General features: G+C 37.6%; 1 protein-coding gene across 1 annotated transcript in view; it reads right to left on the reverse strand.

The window, feature by feature from the left end:
* Positions 1-2,238: 2,238 nt before the first annotated feature.
* The window catches only part of LOC125230338, a 142,238-nt gene continuing 122,578 nt past the window's right edge, over positions 2,239-21,898 (reverse strand). The window contains exons 8-12 of the mRNA XM_048135470.1: positions 9,191-9,432; positions 7,214-7,308; positions 5,707-5,925; positions 3,453-3,544; positions 2,239-2,851 (exon numbers count right to left, since the gene is read on the reverse strand). Coding sequence (XP_047991427.1) covers positions 2,729-2,851; positions 3,453-3,544; positions 5,707-5,925; positions 7,214-7,308; positions 9,191-9,432 — 771 coding nt within the window. The 3' untranslated portion in view covers positions 2,239-2,728. The remainder of the gene's footprint in view (positions 2,852-3,452; positions 3,545-5,706; positions 5,926-7,213; positions 7,309-9,190; positions 9,433-21,898) is intronic.

A 21,898-nucleotide genomic window follows, 5' to 3' on the forward strand; every position in this document is an offset into this window, starting at 1 on the left:
ACGGAACCCTAAAAATGCGAAATATAGGATTTATAAAGTTATTATTTATTTTCCAGATTCTAATAGAGATTATTTACAATCATTTTACTACTTACTGACAAAACTAAGACTATGTTATAGGTATGTACAGCTGCTACAGCTATATAAATAAGTATATGCAAATACATAGTAGGTACATTAGACATTTCCTTTCGATACCTGTCTACCACCAATAATCTACAATTACCTACTTGGTCCAATACCTTGAGGGGCTAGTTGGAACATATTCAAAAATACTTTTGATCTTTTCAACGTTATATTAAGATAGGGTACAGCGGGACAAAACTCGACTGGGGGGCAAATGTAACTGGTCCATTTTTCTATATGTTTTACAATGTTTGCATTATTAAGGCGTGTGTGCCCACCGGTTATATATGGTAGGCGTGTTCAGTAGAGACCTACATGCAGAACTCAATATCATAGTGTAATAATAGAAAAAATGGATCAGTTACAATTGCCCCCCCGTCGAGATTTGTCCCGCTGTACCTTACATTTTTGAAATTTATTACTGACTCAGTGGAATAGTTTTATGATATAATATAAGTAGTGGTAGTTTTGAGGTACACCTACTAATATAATAACTAATATAATTTAGGCCGCGTACTCGTGACTTGCTAGCAGTTCCCAAAGCGCGCACTGTAGCGTACAGGAACTCACCCTTAGTTCGCGTTTTGAAGTACCTTAATGCGCTTCTCAAATCAGCACCTGACTGTGACGTTTTTGCCAGTAGATGGAAGGTCTTATGTGATGAATGTCTGAGTCTGAGGTTATGCGAAGCGATGGATGATCGGGTGTCTTCAGTTAGTTATTAAGTTTATTATGTTAACGTTATTACACTAAGTATTAACAATATAGTATGATGTTTTATGGATTGCACAGTGCCTTAGTGTCTCACTGTAATACTGTGTAATTTGTTTTGAAATAAAAATAAAAATAAATAAAATAAAAATAGGGATTAGCTACCATGAGGATAGTTTCCTCCTCATAATTAATTCAAATACCAACCGTTCAAGTCTGTGATCACGTTCAGGTACCAAATAGCTTATATTTTTATATTCTGTTGTTTTAGCAAAGACGTATATACTCGATCCTCTTTGGTTTATAATGAGAATATTCTCATGACATTTCTACAACTAGAATATGTCTGTGGTTGCATTTTTTTTTATACTACGTCGGTGGCAAACAAGTATACGGCCCGCCTGATGTAAAGCGGTCACCGTAACCTATGGACGCCTGCAACTCAAACAGTGTCACATGCGCGTTGCCACCCCATTAGAAACTTGTACATTCCCTTTTGCTGTGTTAAGTACACAGCGAAAAGGAGTGTACAAGTTCCATGGAGGGTTCGAGTTGCCGACGACTCAAAGGACAATAAACGGAACAAGTTAGTTCCGTAAGTCCTCCCGTCATCAGCACACCGCACCCTCGTTGAGCTCTGGCAACCTTACTCACCGACAGGAACACAACACTATGAGTAGGGTCTAGTGCTATTTGGCTGCGGTCTTCTGTAAGGCGGAGGTACTACCCCAGTTGGGCTCTGCTCTAGATTCGAACGAGACGATATCCGCTGTGCTGTGCCCTACCACACAAAGCGGAATATCATTAAAACACTTATTAAAAACGAAAAAACTTAATTATGTATAAATAAAATAAAGAACAATTCATATGTAACTAGACTCCTTAACTCAAATAATCTTTTCAATTTAAGATTAGCAGTTAAGTATATTATAAATGCATGCACGTTTCTTAGAAATAAACAGATTAATTTTTTTTTTTTTTTTTTAATTCGCTATGCCCTACCTACCTCCTACTAACTTGCATTTAATTGTCACGACTCATTTCATAAATTTTGCGGTCATTATACCGCAGACATATTAAAAAAAAAATACCACGATCAATGCCGAATAAAAAGTAGGTATTTGTTACATAATTCACTTTCATTGTATCTATTTCGACTAGCCCCTTTACTGAAATTACATTCCATACATTCGTATACCACTTGAAGCTTGCTGAAATATTACTATTATATTATAATACATACATACAATTACATTTAGGTATTATTACAATTTGGATAGCTTTTAAACACATAAAATTTCATGAGCTGAAAACTCTTGATAACGATGTTAACTTTTAAGAATTATACGAACACAAAATGTTAGTTCTTTTCGTAAAGCCTCTTCGAAACAGTGCACATTTTGAATCTAGGAATCTATATGTATAAATAATATAATCATTTTCATGTACTATGTACAATATGTACATGGTTACCACATTTCTCCTCTAGTTAACGATACCATCTGCTTCAAACATGCACATTTTTACCATGACACTTATGATTACGGCTCTTAACAACGGCACTTTGTTCTGGGGTTACTTTTAATCTCGGGGCAAGAATGATCATTGACAAAGTAACCCCATGTTACTTTTAATCACCAGTAGGTGTGATGTAAATGACACCTCAACAAGACATAGTCACTAATTGCACAAACAATTTCCATCGGTTTCGTAGAAGTCAATTATAGGATATGGCTTCAATTGTAGTATGGGCGATGGGCTGGCAACCCCTTAATTGATAAAAGTGGCACTGACACTTGGGCAGTTCCATCTGCCCAGGAATACGGGACTTGATTTTTTGTAAAGTACAGAGGGGCACTTGCGACTGCAACTACAATTTCTATGTAAATATCTACGATATGAGCATTTCTATGAATTCCTGGTCGTAATCCTTTAGCCGAGGACCACTGGGGCTCTCAAGTTGGAGCCCCGCCAACTTACCGACGAGCCAGAATGTTTCCATCTGGCCTTTACCCTGTAAATATAATAAATAGGTTACTACTTAGGCTACAAGCAAAACAAGTTAATAACCTCAACAATACAACGCTGAACAAACTCATATCAAAACATTTCTCATTAGATTAATTAGTAATTTGACTACAGTATTCTTTAACACTTTGCCGCGGTCAACACCGAGTACACCGACCACATATTTTTTGTTATGCCAGGAGCCCGTTTCTCGAAGCTATTACCAAGTTACAATTTACAAGTGGTTGTCAATGTCTAATATGACAAGTTGGAAAGATACATACTTACGCTTGTAACTTGTAACTTTCGGTTGAGAAATGGGCCGCTGGTGTAGTGTCCACCATAAGTGGCTACACCTACTACTTATTATGAAAATTTTAAGATGTTATTAGCTGTAATTATCTAGCTTATTTTAATTTATTTGAACATTTTAAATATATTTTTCCATAAATCCATAGTGTTTAGAGTAGGTTCCAATTCGATTGAAACGATACGCTCTAGATAGCATATTTTTTCAAGTAACGCATTTTTGACACCTTCAATTACACCCATAATCCACAAAGTTTAAATTGAACAGTAAGAATGTATTATACTTATTTCACACTTACAGGAATTTCTGTAATCCCCCTAGACTCCACCTCGTACCCGCCGATGTCGTCTAGCGCCCTCTTCGTCGTGTCTGATATGTGGATTTTCATAGCTGCAACAATTTTTATCGTCTTTAAGAAAATTTAAATTTCGCGCTCTTTAAAAAGTATTTAGTGTTGTGTGCAATCCTGCTTTTTAACCCCCGACGCAAAAACGACGGGGTGTTATAAGTTTCACCACCCCTTTCTTCCCGTGGGTGTCGTAGAAGTCGACTGTGGGATATGGGTTAAATTGTGGCGTAGGCGAGAGGCTGGCAACCTGTCACTGCAATGTCACAATTTGGATTTCTTTCAACCCCTTTTTGCCAAGAGTGGCACTGAAACTTAGTAGTTCATATGCTCTGCCTACCCCTTTAAGGGATACAGGCGTGATTATATGTATGTATGTATGTATGTATGTTATAAGTTTGACGTGTCTGTCTGTCTGTGTGTGTGTCTGTCTGTGACATCGTAGCTCCCGAACGGATGAACTGATTTGGATTTAGTTTTTTTTTTTGTCTGAAAGCTGAGTAAGTCGGCAGTGTTCTTAGCCATGTTTCATGAAAATCGGTCTACTATGTCGCGGTCGGGGGTTTTTTCAAAATTTTAATTTTGTGGTTAGGTTATGACAAAAGTAACATAGTGGGTAACTCCGATCCCGCCACGGTGACGTCGCCCGCACCGCCAACCCCCCCTCCGCCCACCAGCAGCCGCACAGAGCTTATTATAGCGCCCGCAGTATGCGCCGCGCTCTCAACGTGTAGAGGCGGGGTCGTTATTCTTGATAAAGCTCCTCGGAAATGGAGCGAAACATGTCGAGCGTTATATCCACTTAATACGTGAATAATCCACTTAAAATATTTTTTAAAATAATATGTTTAGTCTCACACAGGGAGTTTTATAGTAAAAATTCACGCTCTCTTTTAGTGACAAAATTTGCTTGGCGGGCAGTGTCCCTATAGTGACATCTCTGTCTTAGTATCTCACCATCTCCCGTTTTTCCATACGACTCGCCGTGGCCATGTTAATATTACCAAACAGGCATGAGCGTGGCATACAGGTCCCGACAACCCCCGCGACGCAAGGCCCCGTGTTCACCCCAGCGCGTATTTTCAGCGCCGAACAGGGACAATGGGGACTCTGGCCGCGTACATTAGTGCTACGAGACCAGTGTCCTACAGCGATATCTGTCTTAGGGCCAGTTGCATCATTTAGTCATTTATTTAATATTGCATTGTCATGTACATAATAAGGTGTTAGTTTACATTTGATTCCAGTTCATGACACCCTGTAAGGGCACACAATATATAACTTAATTTAGGTTATACATTACATAAGTCAATATCATTTCATTTCATTTCATTTCATTTCATTTATTTGCCATAAATGATTAATTATCAATGATTAATTTAGGAATTTAGGCATTGTCATGTACATAATAAGGTGTTAGTTTACATTTGATTCCAGTTCATGACACCCTGTAAGGGCACACAATATATAACTTAATTTAGGTTATACATTACATAAGTCAATATCATTTCATTTCATTTCATTTCATTTCATTTATTTGCCATAAATGATTAATTATCAATGATTAATTTAGGAATTTTAACAGTATGTTGTTTTAGAAAATCGCTGTATTAATTAATTGGTCAAGTTATTAATATAGATATTAATTTAATTTAATAAATGTCATTTTATAATAGTATGATTGTAGAAATATAAAAGATTATAGTTAAAAGTCCTAAACCAATTCGATGTCACATTAAACTAGTGTATTATCTTTAAGGAATGATTCGACTGTGTAATAGCATTTTTCTAATAGTAGGCATTTCAGTTTAGAGTTGAACAATTTATCAGTGGGTTCGAATTTAATAGCATCAACCACATTTGACAGACATTCATCGTCACGCGGCAGACGTCTGTGGAAATTCCCATATAATAAAATTTAACGAACGCTTTAACTATGACAGATGGTTTGGTGCAACCGACCCTTATAGACGCATGAATACCTTCGCCTGTACTCTCCATACGACTAGCAGTATTAATAGTATCATCAAACAGGCAATAACGCGGCATACAGGTCCCGACAACCCCCACGATGCATGGCCCCGTGTTCACTCCAGCGCGTATTTTTAGAGCTGAATCGGGGCAGTGGTGACTCTGGCCCCGTGCATTAGTGCTACAAGACTAGTGTCCTACAGTGATATCTGTCATATAGACGCGAATAGCTTACCTTCGCCTGTACTCTCCATACGACTCGCCGTGTTAATAGTATCACCAAACAGGCAGTAACGCGGCATACAGGTCCCGACAACCCCCGCGACGCAGGGCCCCGTGTTCACCCCAGCGCGTATTTTCAGCGCCGAGTCGGGGCAATGGGGGACTGTGGCTCCATCCAGGCTCCGCATTAGGGAGAGGGACATGTCCGCTATTTCTGATGCGTGCTTGTTCCCTGAAAATATTACATAATGTTAGAAGAGAGCAAAATTGCATATCATTGAATCCTAAACGAAGCAATTAGTATAATCCTGAGCGTAGCGAGATATTTTAAAACGGAGCGTAGTGGGGGAGGAAAGTGTTAACGCCCAAGGTGATAATTATTTTGCTACCAACACGGGAAGCATGGTCGCGCGATAGACGATAAAATATCAGGCCGTCCCTATCGCACTTACAAATAGTGCGATAGGGACGGCCTGCTATTTTATCGTCTATCTCGCGACCATGCTTCCCGTGCAAGAACGATATAGAGGTAATACGGGACTGACAAAGCCCATACATAAAGCGTACCCCTGAAATGAATGGGCTTTTAGGATTAAAACTAGATGGCGCTGTTTCGCAGCCTGGAAGTGTCCGAAATTATATTTTCCCCAAATATGTTTGCGTGTTTTTATTTTTTATAAGCACAAATGACATATTTATTTATTTTAATATCATGATATCACGTCAAGACACAAATTGAAAAAAAAATTTTTTTTTTTTTTTTTTATACTACGTCGGTGGCAAACAAGTATACAGCCCGCCTGATGTAAAGCGGTCACCGTAACCTATGGACGCCTGCAACTCAAACAGTGTCACATGCGCGTTGCCACCCCATTAGAAACTTGTACATTCCCTTGTAAATTGTAGGTACCATCAGTGTACTTATGATATTTTGCCACGGCTCATGGGAGCCTGGTTGACATATTACTGTAATGTCATGTAAACATGTTTTTACTAATAAATAAATACATATTGTCCATAAAAGAAAATTGACACGTTGATCTTTCATAAGAGAGGAAAAGGACCACTTTGTTCCTTCGTAGCGGGGAAGACAAAGTGTCTTTCCGAATTAGTGTTGCGTTAAAACAGTGGATTTAGGCAACTACGGACTCTACTAAATAACAATATTAAATTGATATACAAAATTCGATGACATATAAAATAAGTTGACGACTGGTGCACGGTGGTGGATTATGAGTTGTGACTGATGTGGTTTCCTGTGAAAAGTTTGTTGCGGATGATATTTTGTACCTACGCGTTTGACGTGGCATGCGCTGTGGATTTGAATGATGGTTTGTATCTTTTAAATATGAATCATTGATATAAGTTACTTACTTTATCAAGTTATCATTTGATATAAGGTACAGTACAATACTGAGCAAGACACAAGTATTTATTATGTTATGTTATGTAGGTGTAACTAAATGTCTTAGAATCAGACTCGTGATAAGGTTACAGATATTCGAATTAGGTATACAAACCATTTCTTTGAGGCAAGCCAGAAACAGCCATATATGCATCGCCTATAGTTTCTACTTTGTAGACATTATACTGCGTTATTTTTTCATCAAATAACCTGAAAAAAGAGTAAAAACATTAAATGAATAGATGATGGTATAATTTGTATGAATAAAGTAGAGAGCACTTATGTAGATAACTCTTCATAATCCTCATTGCGTTATATCCAGGCATTTGCCACGCTTTGACAACTAGTCCCAAGATTTGGCGTATTAGGTAGGTTAGTTTTACCACAGTATAATAAAGAGTACTATCGTACAGTATGGCCACTCCCGCTCCCCGCTGAAAGTGCCACCCATCCCCTCTCGGTTACCTCACAGTTACCGCCTGTCAAAAATGCGAACAATCGACCTGTCATATTTCACTCATACAAGCTTAGTACGCGTTCACCTACACGAGCTTAGACTGTGTGCTAGGAACGCACCTCTTTCATATATTTGATGGCCAGTGTCCGAGGTGTGGTTTTACGAAAGCGAATGCCGTCTGACCTTCCAATCCGAAGGTAACTATACCTATTTATGAATAATATTTTGGTTTTAAAGTATTTAGTCAAAGCGAAGATTTAAAACAATCACTAGACGGAATGTTCTGACCGCAGTGTTTTGCCATTGTAATATCGGAAACTACTATTAAAAATTTCAGCAGAAATCATGTTCAGTAACATGGAAAACTATTATAACGCCTGACTAATGTGTGGTTGCTGGTTGTGGTTTAATCACAGATACCGCATTCTGAACCGCTTACAAATATGGGTCACCACAAATATTATATAGGCCCCAATTAAATTTTGACTCTGTCAAAACAGAGAACCAGCACGGTTAGCACATAATTGCCGCGAGATAGATCACACGCCTTCTTACAATTGTATTAATGACATAAGGACGGGTAGTCTATTTCGCGGCGACATACATACTAACCGTGCAGGACGGTTACCTATTTAGTCGCGAAAAAAAAAAGAGTCGTAGGTATCATAGAGGAATAAGTACCTAAGGAAAGAGTTGTAGCTCCATACATCAGTAAATACGAGTTATTACATACATACATACATACAATCACGCCTGTATCCCATAAAGGAGTAGGCAGAGCACATGAACTACTCAATTTTCAGTGCCACTCTTGGCAAAAAGGGGTTGAAAGAAAACGAAATTGTGACATTGCAGTGACAGGTTGCCAGCCTCTCGCCTACGCCACAATTTAACCCATATCCCACAGTCGACTTCTACGACACCCACGGGAAAAAAGGGTGTGGTGAAATTCTTAACCCGTCACCACACGGGCAACGACGAGTTATTGTAGTGACATCTAGCATCAAATAGCGTAAATTATTGGTACTGCTACTTGTCAATAGATGTCGCGACGAACGAAAAGTCTAATGTTCAACAATTTTTAGCTAATATTACAATAATATTGATCTGTATTCTGTTTTCAATTCCTTCTGCTTGTAATAGGTAAAGTTGTAAACTGTTTTAATATTACATTTTTGGCAGACACGACACTGTTTACACCTAGTGTCAAGTAGAGGTACTGATAATTAACGCTATTTGACGCGTGATTGACGGTAGATGTCACTGAAAATAATTCGCATTTACTGATGTATGGAGTGATAACTATTTCCTTACTTATTCCTGTATGGTAGGTACTAAATTAAAACATACATACATACATACACACAATCACGCCTGTATCCCATGAAGGGGTAGGCAGAGCACATGAAACTACTCAAGTTTCAGTGCCACTTTTGGCAAATAAGGGGTTGAAAGAAAACGAAATTGTGACATTGCAGTGACAGGTTGCCAGCCTCTCGCCTACGCTACAATTTAACCCATATCCCACAGTCGCTTTCTACGACACCCACGGGAAGAAAGGGGGTGGTGAAATTCTTAACCCGTCACCACACGGGTAAATTAAAAACTAAGTAAAATTAGTCATTTGAACCTTACCGATATAGCATGTTAAGCATATTGATAATCTCCATAGGCGTGCTATTAGCCGATATGGCCGTAAACCCCACAATATCACTGAAGAATATCGTGACTGCGTCAAAGGCCTCTGCTGGGACGGTCTTTTGTGCTCGTAGCCGTTGCAGCACTGGCATTGGGAGCATCTTTGAGAGAAGCAGATCGCTTTTCTGTTTTTCGGCCATCAGCCGCTGGGTTGTGGTTACTATGGAGGTGGAGAAACCCTGGAAAAGAAATATTTTAGTCAATAGATGTAGAAGTATTATCATAGAGTAATTGGGCCATTTCTTTTCAAAGTCCACCCGACTGTTTTTTGGATTTGAAAATTTTTATGTGATTTTCACTCGGAATCGCGAGCTCTTTTAATCCTAATAGGAGAAAAAAAGTGTCCCAAGGTTTTTTTTCCCATTTCGTTACCATTTTTTCATACATTTTGTATGTCGGTAACGGAATGGAAGACCTAAATAATTTTTTCTCATATCAGGATCGAAAGACCTCGTGATTCTTAGTATGAATCGCGTAAAAAATACCCATGTAACTAAAAAGTGGGCTAGACAACTTTGAAAATAAAAGGCCCAATTACACCTAGATCGCCAATCTCTGTGACCAGCGCGTAACTCGGTCCGAAGCTTAACTTATAGTCGCCATCTAACGGTAAGTAGCAAAATTGTCATTAGAGATTGGCGGTAAGAAATCGACTGTGTGACCGGACGCACAAGATTAATAATGAAATCAATGTCAAGTGAATCAGATGATACGCCACTAACCGGAACGTCGTAACGAGACTTGAATGTAAAAAATGAGGTAAAAAGGAAAATGCTACACCTCTCGCGTCAATTCCTATCCTATACTTATAATTTGTATGTAACCTTTATAAACGTATCCCATAATCGTGCAATATATGTACTATCAGCTGCAAAAGTGCATAGAGAAATTATGAATGAATTCATTGATAAATTCGCCATCCACTTTTGCAGCTGATAGTACATATTATCGACGGTGGAAATGGGAAACCTTTTAAGCGACAATTTGGCAACAAATGAAATGAGTTACAATATTTCGGCTGGATTAAAAAGTCGTATTTTTATTATGTATTATATTTTCCTGTATATTCTCATATTTGTTCCGAGCAAAGTCCGGTCACCCAAATCGTTCCTATCAAAGCAACCTTGGGGTTGCTTTAGGGTGGTGTTTCAACAAAATCATCAATACTTATTATTTTTTGTACCTACACTACCTTTGGCACAGTGACCCTGCCCTAACCTTGTAATGTATTGATTTCAGTGTCAATGATTATGATACTAATCTCAACCCATCAGTTTGAAAAGTTATATTTCTTTAAAACGTTTCGTTGACCGAGTGTCTGTCTATCAGTACGAATGTGTATCATATCAGAAAGAGATCAAATAACTCAAACCGGACTACAAATTAGTTTTTTTGCAAAAATTTCATTTTTGGCACAAGCTTTTATCGCCAACTGTACCTTTCTTTCAACAGTTATCTACTGCTCTCCTAGACGTTTCTAAAAACCCCTTATACTCGATGGGGATACGACGTTTCATAACAGAGTTCCTATGACCACCTTTCTGCTCCATCATCAGATCATCTCCATGATACCATAATATTGCATTGTCACGTGATTTACATATGTGTGCAAAATTTCAGTTCAATCGGAAACCGGGAAGTGGGTCAAATTTAGCTTCTAACTACGTTTTGACGCACACTAACATACTATAACAAGGCAAGTTGAATAAAAGCTTGTAACAAAATAGACCTAAGTAATATATATTTTCCACTGCAGCTGTGGTGTTAAAATATGGTGTTCAAATTTTTGGAATTCCCCTCAAACCAGATCTTGTCAAGGATAAGAAATACCCAATCAAACACTAGGTAATCACCCATCATACTACCTATTGAAGTTTTGGGATGTCCCGCCAATATTGTATTTACTTCCTGAATATACTTAAGATCCAATTTAAAGAATCGACGAGATTCTTTAAATTGGATCGAGATTTTTTTTTCACCAGGGGATCAATTTTTGTATTTTATTCTGTGCAATAAAGTGTTTACTACTACTACTACTACTAATATCTTATAATTAATTATGCAGACAATAAACGTCGATACTAACTCTGCATTATGCCGTTTGTTTTTGTCCTTGAGAAATTTAGAAAGATCTGGCAGGCATCGCACTTACAAATAGTGCGAAAGGGACGGCTTGATGTTATATTATTTATCGCGCGACCATGCTATCGGTGCTGGCGGCTTTGAGCTCTTAGTCCATTTTTGATACGAGGGATATCTGGTGCTGACCAAAGGAACGCCTACGAATTCATGTAAATCATGTAGATGGCTCCACGCCCAAGAGATATGAGTACCTGAGAAGGTCCAAGGTGCGATAAGTCACTCATCTCACCGCCTAAAAGTTTTCATCCGATGCGACGTCACTGCCTAAGCAAGTCATCAATCAGTCTCAACGCCCGACCAGTATTGTCTTAGCTGCGCTCCAAGCAAGACGTTACTTGTGCTACAAAATGAAGCTATCCCACGTGTTTCTTCTAATACTCGCTTTAGGATTATGTATCAATGCATATCCACATAGAAACTATAGATCGTCATTAACAAAATGCCCAACAGAACATTATAAAATAAATAAAAATGGAATCGATATGTGCGTTAAGTGTTCAAAAATTAGGAATCATCCGTGTGGTAAGTGGTGTTTTCTATTATTAATTTCATCGAATGTTTTTCCTATGAGCATGTAACTAAAGGAGGAAATTCTTATCCAGTAAAATTATTCTTTGATACACTAATAACATAGGTTTTAAAAATGATATGAAAGCTGCAAAAAATATTATTTGATTCTGTAGGTAAATACTTTCGGAGACAATCACTCTTAGTGTCGAAAAACTTGTATCCCTTCTAACTTTTAGACCACGCAATGAAAGATATGAAATAATAATTTAGAACATAAATATTGTTAAATATTTCTTACGAAAATTGTTTTGAAGTCTATCAGCAAATAAGTAAAAAGAAATAACTTCGTATAAAGTAGGTCTAACTGTGCTAGACTCATCATCATCCTCCTTGCGATATCCCGGCATTTGATCTAACTGTGCTAGACTGCTAATACATAAATACTTATTTATGTCAACAGCTACTAAATAAAATGTATACATATACCATAAATTGTGGCTGATCCGACGCGCACTTGGCCGATATTTTTATTTTATTTAAAACGCTACACGAGCGAACATGCTTAAATGGAAAGGAACCCCCCTTTCAATTAGGGAATTTTAGTTATTAGTTATTTTAGATGAAAAACTGGTATACCTTCGGAGGTGTAAGAAGTGATAGATATACAGAGTGGGGCCTGTAACAAAGGCGAAGAATTGAACTGTAGGCTATTCTCCTTATACTGATCAACATTTGTTCAGTGAATTTTAAAAATTATGAAGTCTTTAATTTTTTTAATTTTTCATGCAAAATAAATATTAGCTTCAATGTACGCCATTATTGTTGTCATTGACGTTGTCTGTCACACGTTAGACTTAACAGAATTCGCAATACATTACCTCTTAGAAAAAACTTTCAAGGGTAATAAAAATCAAAATACAAGTTATTTTTAAAAGTCGCCGAACAAATGTTGATCAGTATAAGGAGAATAGCCTAGAGTTCAATTCTTCGCCTTTGTTACAGGCCCCACTCTGTATAAATACAAAAGTTATATTCAGTAGATGGTCTTTCCGGGTAGATGGTCTTGCCCACAATGACCTTAACTAGATTTATCGAAAAAAAAATATCCATTCAGAACAACTCAGTTAATGATATTGCGTTCCGCTCTCGACTGTTTCCTCCTTCAAAAGTCAATCAATCGCAAAGAAATTTGAGAATCTGAATTACAATAAAATAATCTATGTTGGACTGTTTAGTTTTTTTGGCTATTTGTTACCAATTTTGAATGCCACAATAAGAATATCAGAAAAATCAAAACGGTCCGACATAGATAAAAATAATAACAATATGTGTTGAAAAAAAACTCTATCTTCAAAAACCAGAGAGGAAATAGTCGAGAGCGTTTGTATGAAGAATTGACCCCCCCCTGTATCGTCTTAATCAATGTAGAATTGAAACAAAAGTTTTCAAGTCGGAATATAATTCCAGATTGAATATGATCTCAGGCACATTGTTGCAATGGTGACTAATTGGCTTGTGTCTAAACTTAATTCTACTGTAACTCTTTTTCTAGGAAAATACAATGGATAAAATGTATGTTCATCTGATACGTTTTTCCTCAAATCTAAAATTGATCAAGATCATTTAGCTGCTGAGACCCTAGTAGTGTCAAACATTATGTTACGTTCTTGAATTAATTAGTTTAGATAATCTGTGTTTGTTCGAAATCTTATACAATAGTTATTTGTTATACAAGGGGGCAAAGCTGTATTTTAACGCCGAGTGTGGAATTGAAAAACGAGCAAGTGTAAGGATTCTATAGTTGAACCACGAGCGAAGCGAGTGGTTCGAGAATAGAATCCTGAACTTGCGAGCTTTTTAACACACGAGAAGTAAAATACATTTGCGCCCGAGTGTAACACAAAACTTTTCCCCTCACTATAGCGAGGAAAGTAAAACGCAAAAAAACGCGTTTATCACGGCTTCCAGTAGTTCTATAGGTGGTAAATCATCTTAATCACTAGATTCACCCAGTTTTATCAATTTTAAAGCAGAAAATTTGACTATATTCAAGGTCAAATTTTTACCCGCTGGTATTAAAGGACAAAACACGTGTTTCCGAGCTAGTGAGGGGAAAAACTATTTTTTTCCTGCGGCTTCTCCCGCGTACTAAAAATAATCTTATTAGAACGTTGAACTTTTTGCCCCCATTTCACCCCCGGATGTGAATTTTGAAAACTCTTTTCTTAGAGCTTTCCAACACCTTATAAGGAAACTAGGTGCCCAATTTGGAGTCTCTAGGACTGGCGGTTTCGGCTGTGCGTTGATATGTCAATCAGTCAGTCAGTTTTTTTTTATAAATTTAGATTAGGAACCAAAGTTAGTCTAGATAGTTAGTCTTATTAGCACGGTTAAAATACAAGTATATCATAATTTATTTAATACTTGAATCAAAGATAACTCAAAAACTGCTGTTTTCTCTCCGTGGCTTCACATTAAAATTAGTCTTAACTTTGACTCCATTAAGTTAATTTACTGTGTCACAACTTACAGATATTTTGCGAAAAGATTTCTGACACTGTCTGTACTAACATGACAAACACGAACGTTTCCGTAAAAATACGAAGAAAAAGCTTTTCTCATTACGTCTGTACCTAAGTGATGTGCCAAAAGCTTTTCAAAGTGGCGTAATTTTCTACAATGTGTTCCCATTTCAAAAACTGAAACTTGTACGATTTTTTTTCAGGTCATTTCAAGAATCGCATGTATCCTCGTCGCAACTCTAATGACATTAGAAAAAAATAAGTATTAGATAATGTGGTAAGGAAGAAGTTTATTAAAGGTAGACAATAGACATTTCAGAACTAAGTTCATAATTAAATCTAACGAGAATAAAATCCAAAATAACTACTTATTATACAGTAGCCAATTTTGATTTGGGGTCTGATTTTTTCTGACCTTCAAACGTGGAACGCGTCATAATTATAATTGTGTCGCTTAACATCAAACCCGGGTAAAACCATTCTGCTATAAGGTTGATTATTCAAATGAATATTATATTTTTTATATATTCAACCTTATAGCAGAATGGATTTACCCAAGTTTGAAGTTAAGCGACACAATTTTACTCGTATTACTCTCATTAATGACTCTTCATTCTACAAATGTTCTGTTCTATTCAGCAATCATGAAATGTTTGATTACTTAGTTTTGACGCAAATACGCTTTTTCGATTATTGGCACTAGTGGCGCAGAAGATATAAAAATAAGTACTTATTTTAATGCCTAATATCCAAGTAACTACAGTTATTTATTTCTTTTCAGGTTCAACTTATTCAATTCATATATCGCAGCCAGTTCAACACCATTCAGTTTTGACCGCAAGATGTGGTATTTCAAACGTGACGGTCGCGTGGCGCGGTCGTTCGGCGTTTTCCCGCGCTACTTAAAATATGTGGCCAATGGATGTGTTTTATTAATTATTATGCCTGTGCAAGTATGAAGAGGTTTAACGCGTCACCGTCGCTGAACACATATTCATTTCAAAAGCGTAGGGTACCTAGCAAATGTCACTATCGCTTACGATTCCTAAGCGTATCGTAACAAGCTCTAATAATAATTGTCGTTTATCTGTAGTGGCGCGACAGAGCAAGCCTGCGTTTCAGTCGCAACAGCCGCTACGCCGGATCTGACGACGCAACGGAAACGCTGTTGCAGTCATAGAAGTAGGATGACAAAGAACAACTGTCGAATATCAAAAGTGAGACCAAAACTGGACCAATGTCAAGTGTCATTGGGAGTATTAAATTCAGAAATTATGTATGATATCGTGAATAATTTGCTCTTCTAACTGTTTTATCGAAACGGAAATTACCCACTGTAAATACTCTAAATCATGGGGTCTCATCCGGAACATCGTATAATTAATATCAAACCAAAATCATAGATGGCGCTACGTGCCACGATTAGCCATTATGACTTATTTATTCAATAAATTTAAAGGTCTCAAAGGTATTATTTTAGTCCCTTGCATTAAGAATATCATTAATTTAATACACAAATCCACAAAAACACGAATTCAATGCAAAATTTTCAAAATTCGAATCTAAAATTTATTACACGACTGAATACAACATCAGCAAAGCGGCATTGAACGTTATTGAGTCGTCTAAGTATTATTACCTCTCGTCACTAGATGGAGTGACTGTGCATAACGTACGTGATATAATTAGAATAGCCACTTGAGTGCGGGCTAGTCATACGCTCAAAAAACCAGTGTAAGGGCGCTCTCCGGAACCATGATCTTCTTACGCGTCTGGACGGCACATTTTAGACTGGTTACGTAGCCGTATTCAACTCGTGTGCACTCCGTAACCACATGGTATCGTTAATGAAACTTATGAATGAATGGCGTTGTTGGTAAAACGAAAAGCAATATGTGAATATGTGTGTGTATTATGCAATAAAAACAAGGTGAGACAAAATTGGGGTTTTTAACACACTGTGCCGCACGGGTGCCGGCCGGCGCTGCGGCGGTGCGGACACGAGTACACCGGACGCGTCTGTGTGCGTTAGCAGGCGCACAAATAAAGTGGCTTTCTGCGGGCAGCCGAGCGGCACCGCCCCCGACTGCGCGATGGCAATAAACACAAAAATCACAAATTTGAATTCGTGCTTGCCTACCTTATCGTGTTAGTTCTTCATTATTAATAAATAATTTTAATTATTGAATGTTGATTAGAACTGTTATCTGGGACATTTTTATTTTTGTCAAAGTTGTACGTCCACCCGACTTTTTTTTAATTTGGAAATTTTTATGTGGTTTCCACTCCACGTGAGCTCTTTCACTCCTAATAGGAGAAAAAAGTCTCCCAAGTTTTTTCCCATTCCGTTACCATTTTTTCATACATTTTGTATGGCAGTAACGGAATGGAAGGTTTGAAAAATGTATGGATATCTTAAGACATTTTTTTTACTTCCTATCAGGCAGGATCGAAAGACCTTGAGATTCTGAGTATAAATCGCGTAAAAAACACCCATGTTACAAAAAAAGAGGGGTGAACAACTTTGAAAAAAAAATGGCTCATCTGGCCGGCAGCCATAAGGCCATAACAGATAATAGTAATTATGTGTTGAAATGAAATGAAAATGAAATATTTATTTTTCAAGTAGGCATATTACAAATTACAATGAACATATGAACGTCAAGTTTTAGTAAATAACTAATTTCGGTGTTTTTCTCAATTTCATGAGTAAAAATTACTCTAGAAAATGAAATAAAACTATGGAAACGGATTAAATCGCGTATAATGAATTTAAAATACTATATTTACTACTATTTGTTTTTATTTCTATACTGTATTTTAAATTCATTATACGCGATTTAATCCGTTTCCATAATTTTATTTCATGAGTAGAGTAACTATCGCGGTAACCGAAGACAATATTACTCTAGAAAATGTTTTGTCAAATACCTAGCTACATTACCTTTTATTTTTTATATTAAGTACATGTATTTGTTTACTTAATAATATACATTTCCATATTTATAAATTGAAATAGATATCATACACGAAATGAAAAACGACACCGACGACGCGACGGTTTTTTTCCCACATTTCTAATTAACTACGCGCCTGCTTTCGAGTGCTTTAAATTTTAATAAACCAACGCATTCTTTGATTGGGGGCTCGGGCCTCTCAAGGTCAGTGCAAATGTGATGCGTAGAATAGGACTAGTATAGGTAGGTAGGGGCGCGGGGCGCGGGGCCGCGACTAAATCTTGTTCATTCACATCCGCTGCATGTGTCGCGGATAGAGCGAGTACGTAAGGGCCCGCGCACACGGGCAACTGTTGCTGGCGACTTTTTTGTCACGGCCATGGCTTAGTATGAAAGTGCGCACACGAGGCGACGCAACTTTTCATACAAATACGAAAGTCGCCGAGCAACTGTTGCCTCCGTGTGCGCGGGGCCTAAGCGGCGAGCACACATACAAGCCGCGCGGAGGCCACCCTGTAGGCCTAGCACATGATGGCCGCGGGAGTATGTCGCCGCGAGATAGACTACCCGTCCTTATGTCATTAATACAGTTAGAAGAAGACGTGGCATCTATCTCGCGGCGACATACTCCCGCGGCCATCATGTGCTAGGCCTACTGATGTATACCTCTTTTAATTAAATCCGCAAAAAATATTTTTCATCATTTTCATACATAACAAATGAATTTATTAGTGTGAGAGACCCTTACGAATAACATTCAAGTTAGTGTCAAGTGATTGACTGCACATGTCAAAACAAAAAAACATTAGGAATTGGTCACACACGTGTTCAGTAATTATCTTTGGTAAAGGCAGTCATATACATGTTCAGTAGTTATCTTTATTTTTTTAATAACTCGATAACCGTAAGAGACTTAACTCTTCTTAGAGACATTAAATTCATTTGACCTTCCCTTAAAGTTAACGGAATTCAATAAAAACAGTGTGTATAACAAATAACAATTTTATTTACATGATTTATTTTAACTTGCATTAATATGCTGTTCTCGAACTTATTGTATCGATAAACTACCTCTCTCTAGTCGATCTGTGTCGATACTAACCCAACGAAGTAACTTTTCTAAGACGTCACCAGGTCACCACGCGTCCTTTTCTTTAGGGTGCTATAGAAAAGGATACCTATAGTTTTCTTTGTTCTTATTTACTGACAGACTTGTTTGACAGATTATATCAATTTATAGAGCAATCAATTTGATTAGTGAAACTAAATAATTTGTTATTCATGTTACCTACTTAAAACTGGAGTTTTAACATTTGGTTTAACAAGACGTCCTTACGAGGTTATATAAACAACAATGTGCCACAGGACTCATAATAAAACGGCTCAACAAAATAATACCAATAATAATAGGTGCGTGTTATATTTTACTCAGCAGCCGGCGTAGCCGAATGGCAATTGTCGACACCATATGCCGACAGAAATGTAGTCTAGCTCTGTCGCGCAAGTATGCAAGAGCTATAATTAGAGGTAGATAGATACAACGAAACAAATATTATCGTGAGCACGTGTGCATTCGACTACGCACACTGATGAGGGGACCCAGCGCGTACGTACATTGCGCACCACCTGCACGCACACATACAAACCGCGCGGCATACAATCCACTGGTAGGCTATGTCTACAACGCCATCTAGTAATGGCTGACTTTAAACGTGCACATGACGTTGTATGTTTAGTGCGTGAAAGCTAAAACAGATGTCGCAAGATGTTGCAGTTTGATGACTATTTCGACGTAGGATACTGATAAGAGTTTTGTTGGCCACGCGTGGCTACTGGCGCCATCTAGCTCTTTGAGTGTGGATTAAATTTAGTACACAGGTCTAGAATACTTAGGACGGCGCCCATTTTTAGTATGGGGTTAGGTATCTGTACTAGTATTATTTGATCTGTGCTCTAAATACAACTTTTTGTACTGAAAAGTCCGATTAATCCGTTAACTTAAATTGAGTAGGCCGCTAGCGGCCGCTGCCTGTCATCAAAAATGGTCACGTTTTTTCATTTGTAGTCAGCCTCTTTTGCACTCATAGGATGATCATTATACGTGACAGCTTCTCTTTTGCACACTTCAGCAGTCTTTAAGCGTAAGCGAAATGATAGGTCTGTGGTTGCAGTTACATCATCGCTCAAATCAAGTGTTATGTAAGGCCTCAGAGCACGCTTATATTAGGCGTGCAGCGGGGCGGGGCGCGCGGCGTGCATATCAAACAATGAAAGTTCATACAAGTGTCCTGAGTCGACGCTGAATTTTTTTTTTTTTAATTTATTAAAGTACTAAATCTTAAGTTATGCGCAGAGTTTCGTGTTACTTAACTGCTAAGCCAGAAATGGCTTGTTTACAGCTAGAGTTCGGACTTATCTATTTAATTTAAGTATAATTAGTCTTACAGTATTTATTTTACACATTTCACATTTTACAAAATATATTCATACTTTAAACATTAAATAAATGTCATATACAAAGAAAAAGTGACCAAGGCCTCCAAGTGTTCGCTAGCTCGTAATCACATGTGTTGATTCAGTTAGGAGGTCGAACTAGTTTCGGTTCTACCTCAGAGATGGCGGGGGGCGCCAAGCCTTCGGTAATTGTGTCATATACTTGGAAATTTCGACCCTTGCTTTCGTGATCCGATGGCCGAGTGGTTTTACAGGCATCCGTCCGGTTAACGGAGTACGCTGGTTCGATTCCAGCTCGGAACACTTGGAGGCCTTGGTCACTTTTTCTTTGTATATGACATTTATTTAATGTTTATAGTATAATAGTAGTGTTACTACTTAAAAATACAAATTAAAATATTTTCAAATGAGAATAATTTAATTTGTTCTAAGATATTCATACTTATTCGAAGATAAGAGGTATTTTTTTATATCGTTAATAGATGTAGGATTGGTTAGGTATTTATCTTGTATATGTTTCGGAAGACTGTTTAATAGATAAATGCACACTCGCCCGCCACGTCGAACGCTCCGCACCGAACGTGCACTGAGCCCTGTGGGCCGATTTTTGAGTCTCACGCGTTCGAATTCAGAAAATTGTCACTGAAAATAATAAGCAAGTCACCGTTTTCAACCGGTATTTTAGTGACAAAATCCCGTATACGAGATTCAAAAATCGCCCTCACGGGTGTACGTAGCCGAATGGCATAAACGCTCACGAAACGAAACGCTCGTAGATATCTACCTCTATCGCTCTTTCGTATTGGCGCAACAGAGCCAGACTACCTTTCGCGGCGTTTCGTTTCGCGTCGCAGAAATGCCATTCGGCTACGGCACCTGACACCAAAGTTTTAAATTTGTATGTGAATATTGTGAATCTATTTGTACGTTTATTTGTTCTTTTATTGTTTGTAATTTTTCTCAAACATGGTATGAAATATTGATGTTATGTGCCTTATAATTGGCAGCGAAGTATGACGTTGCAGGTGCGGCTAGGACGATTGATAGATAATGGAATTTCATACAAACCTTGCAGGCCAAGGCCGGCAGTCTTCTTTTTTAATTTCCAAACACAGATAATTGTGACATAAGATCCAGGTATTTAGCCAATTAAAAAAAACTATAAGGGGCTTTATAGACGTGCCGACTGCAACTGGTACGGGCCCTAGACAACATTTGATTTTGGGGTGCGTTTTCATACAAAAAAAAAATTTTCGTTTTTTTTTAATTTTTTTTTAATTTTTCGTTTTTTTATAGGTGTATACGGGGTACTAAAGGGGAACGAAAATTCGATCGCTATATGTCTTCGGCCGGCAACCCCATTTGTCCCGGTCTCTGTAGTAATTGTACTATTATTTTAATTTATTTTGTAGTTTCTCAGTGCCTTCGGCCCGCCAGCATCAATTTCCCTTACAAAAGGAGCTTTCCTCTTATTTCAAACCTACGTGTTGATTAGGCGAGACGAATAAAAAACTAATTAGTCTGTCAGTTAGATTATCAAAGAATTATAGACACGTATTTTTTCTTTTTTTCTCGTAAACGAAAAATGACGACGGTACAGTGCGTTGAAGTTTCGCGTGACGTCACGCCTAGGTACAATTTTTACTTAGAAGTGACGCACAAGCCCTCCCTCCGGAACTTTGATGCTCTATATCTTTGTATTTTTTCATTAATTAGAAAAAGAGAAAAATATGTGTTCAGTATTTTTGGACGATCTAACGGACGGACTGAACATAATGCCATTTTTTTATGTAGTTGTCATCCCTTTTGCAATGAAACTTTGCACATACTCTTTGAAATATAAAATAAACAAAATACTGAAAAAACATGCATACATGCAACTTTAATTCGATGTACATTTGGACTATTAATTAAAATAAAGAGCGTAACGATCTTTAAAAAAGTGTTGAAAACTTGTATTGAATGAATAAACTTGCATTTTGTACATCAGAAATATTGTTACCTATCAATAACTAAGATTAAGAAAAAACCTAGTAGCCTAGAGAATGAAAATAAATACT

This window comes from Leguminivora glycinivorella, chromosome 10 (genome assembly GCF_023078275.1).
Source record: "Leguminivora glycinivorella isolate SPB_JAAS2020 chromosome 10, LegGlyc_1.1, whole genome shotgun sequence".
NCBI lineage: Eukaryota > Metazoa > Arthropoda > Insecta > Lepidoptera > Tortricidae > Leguminivora > Leguminivora glycinivorella.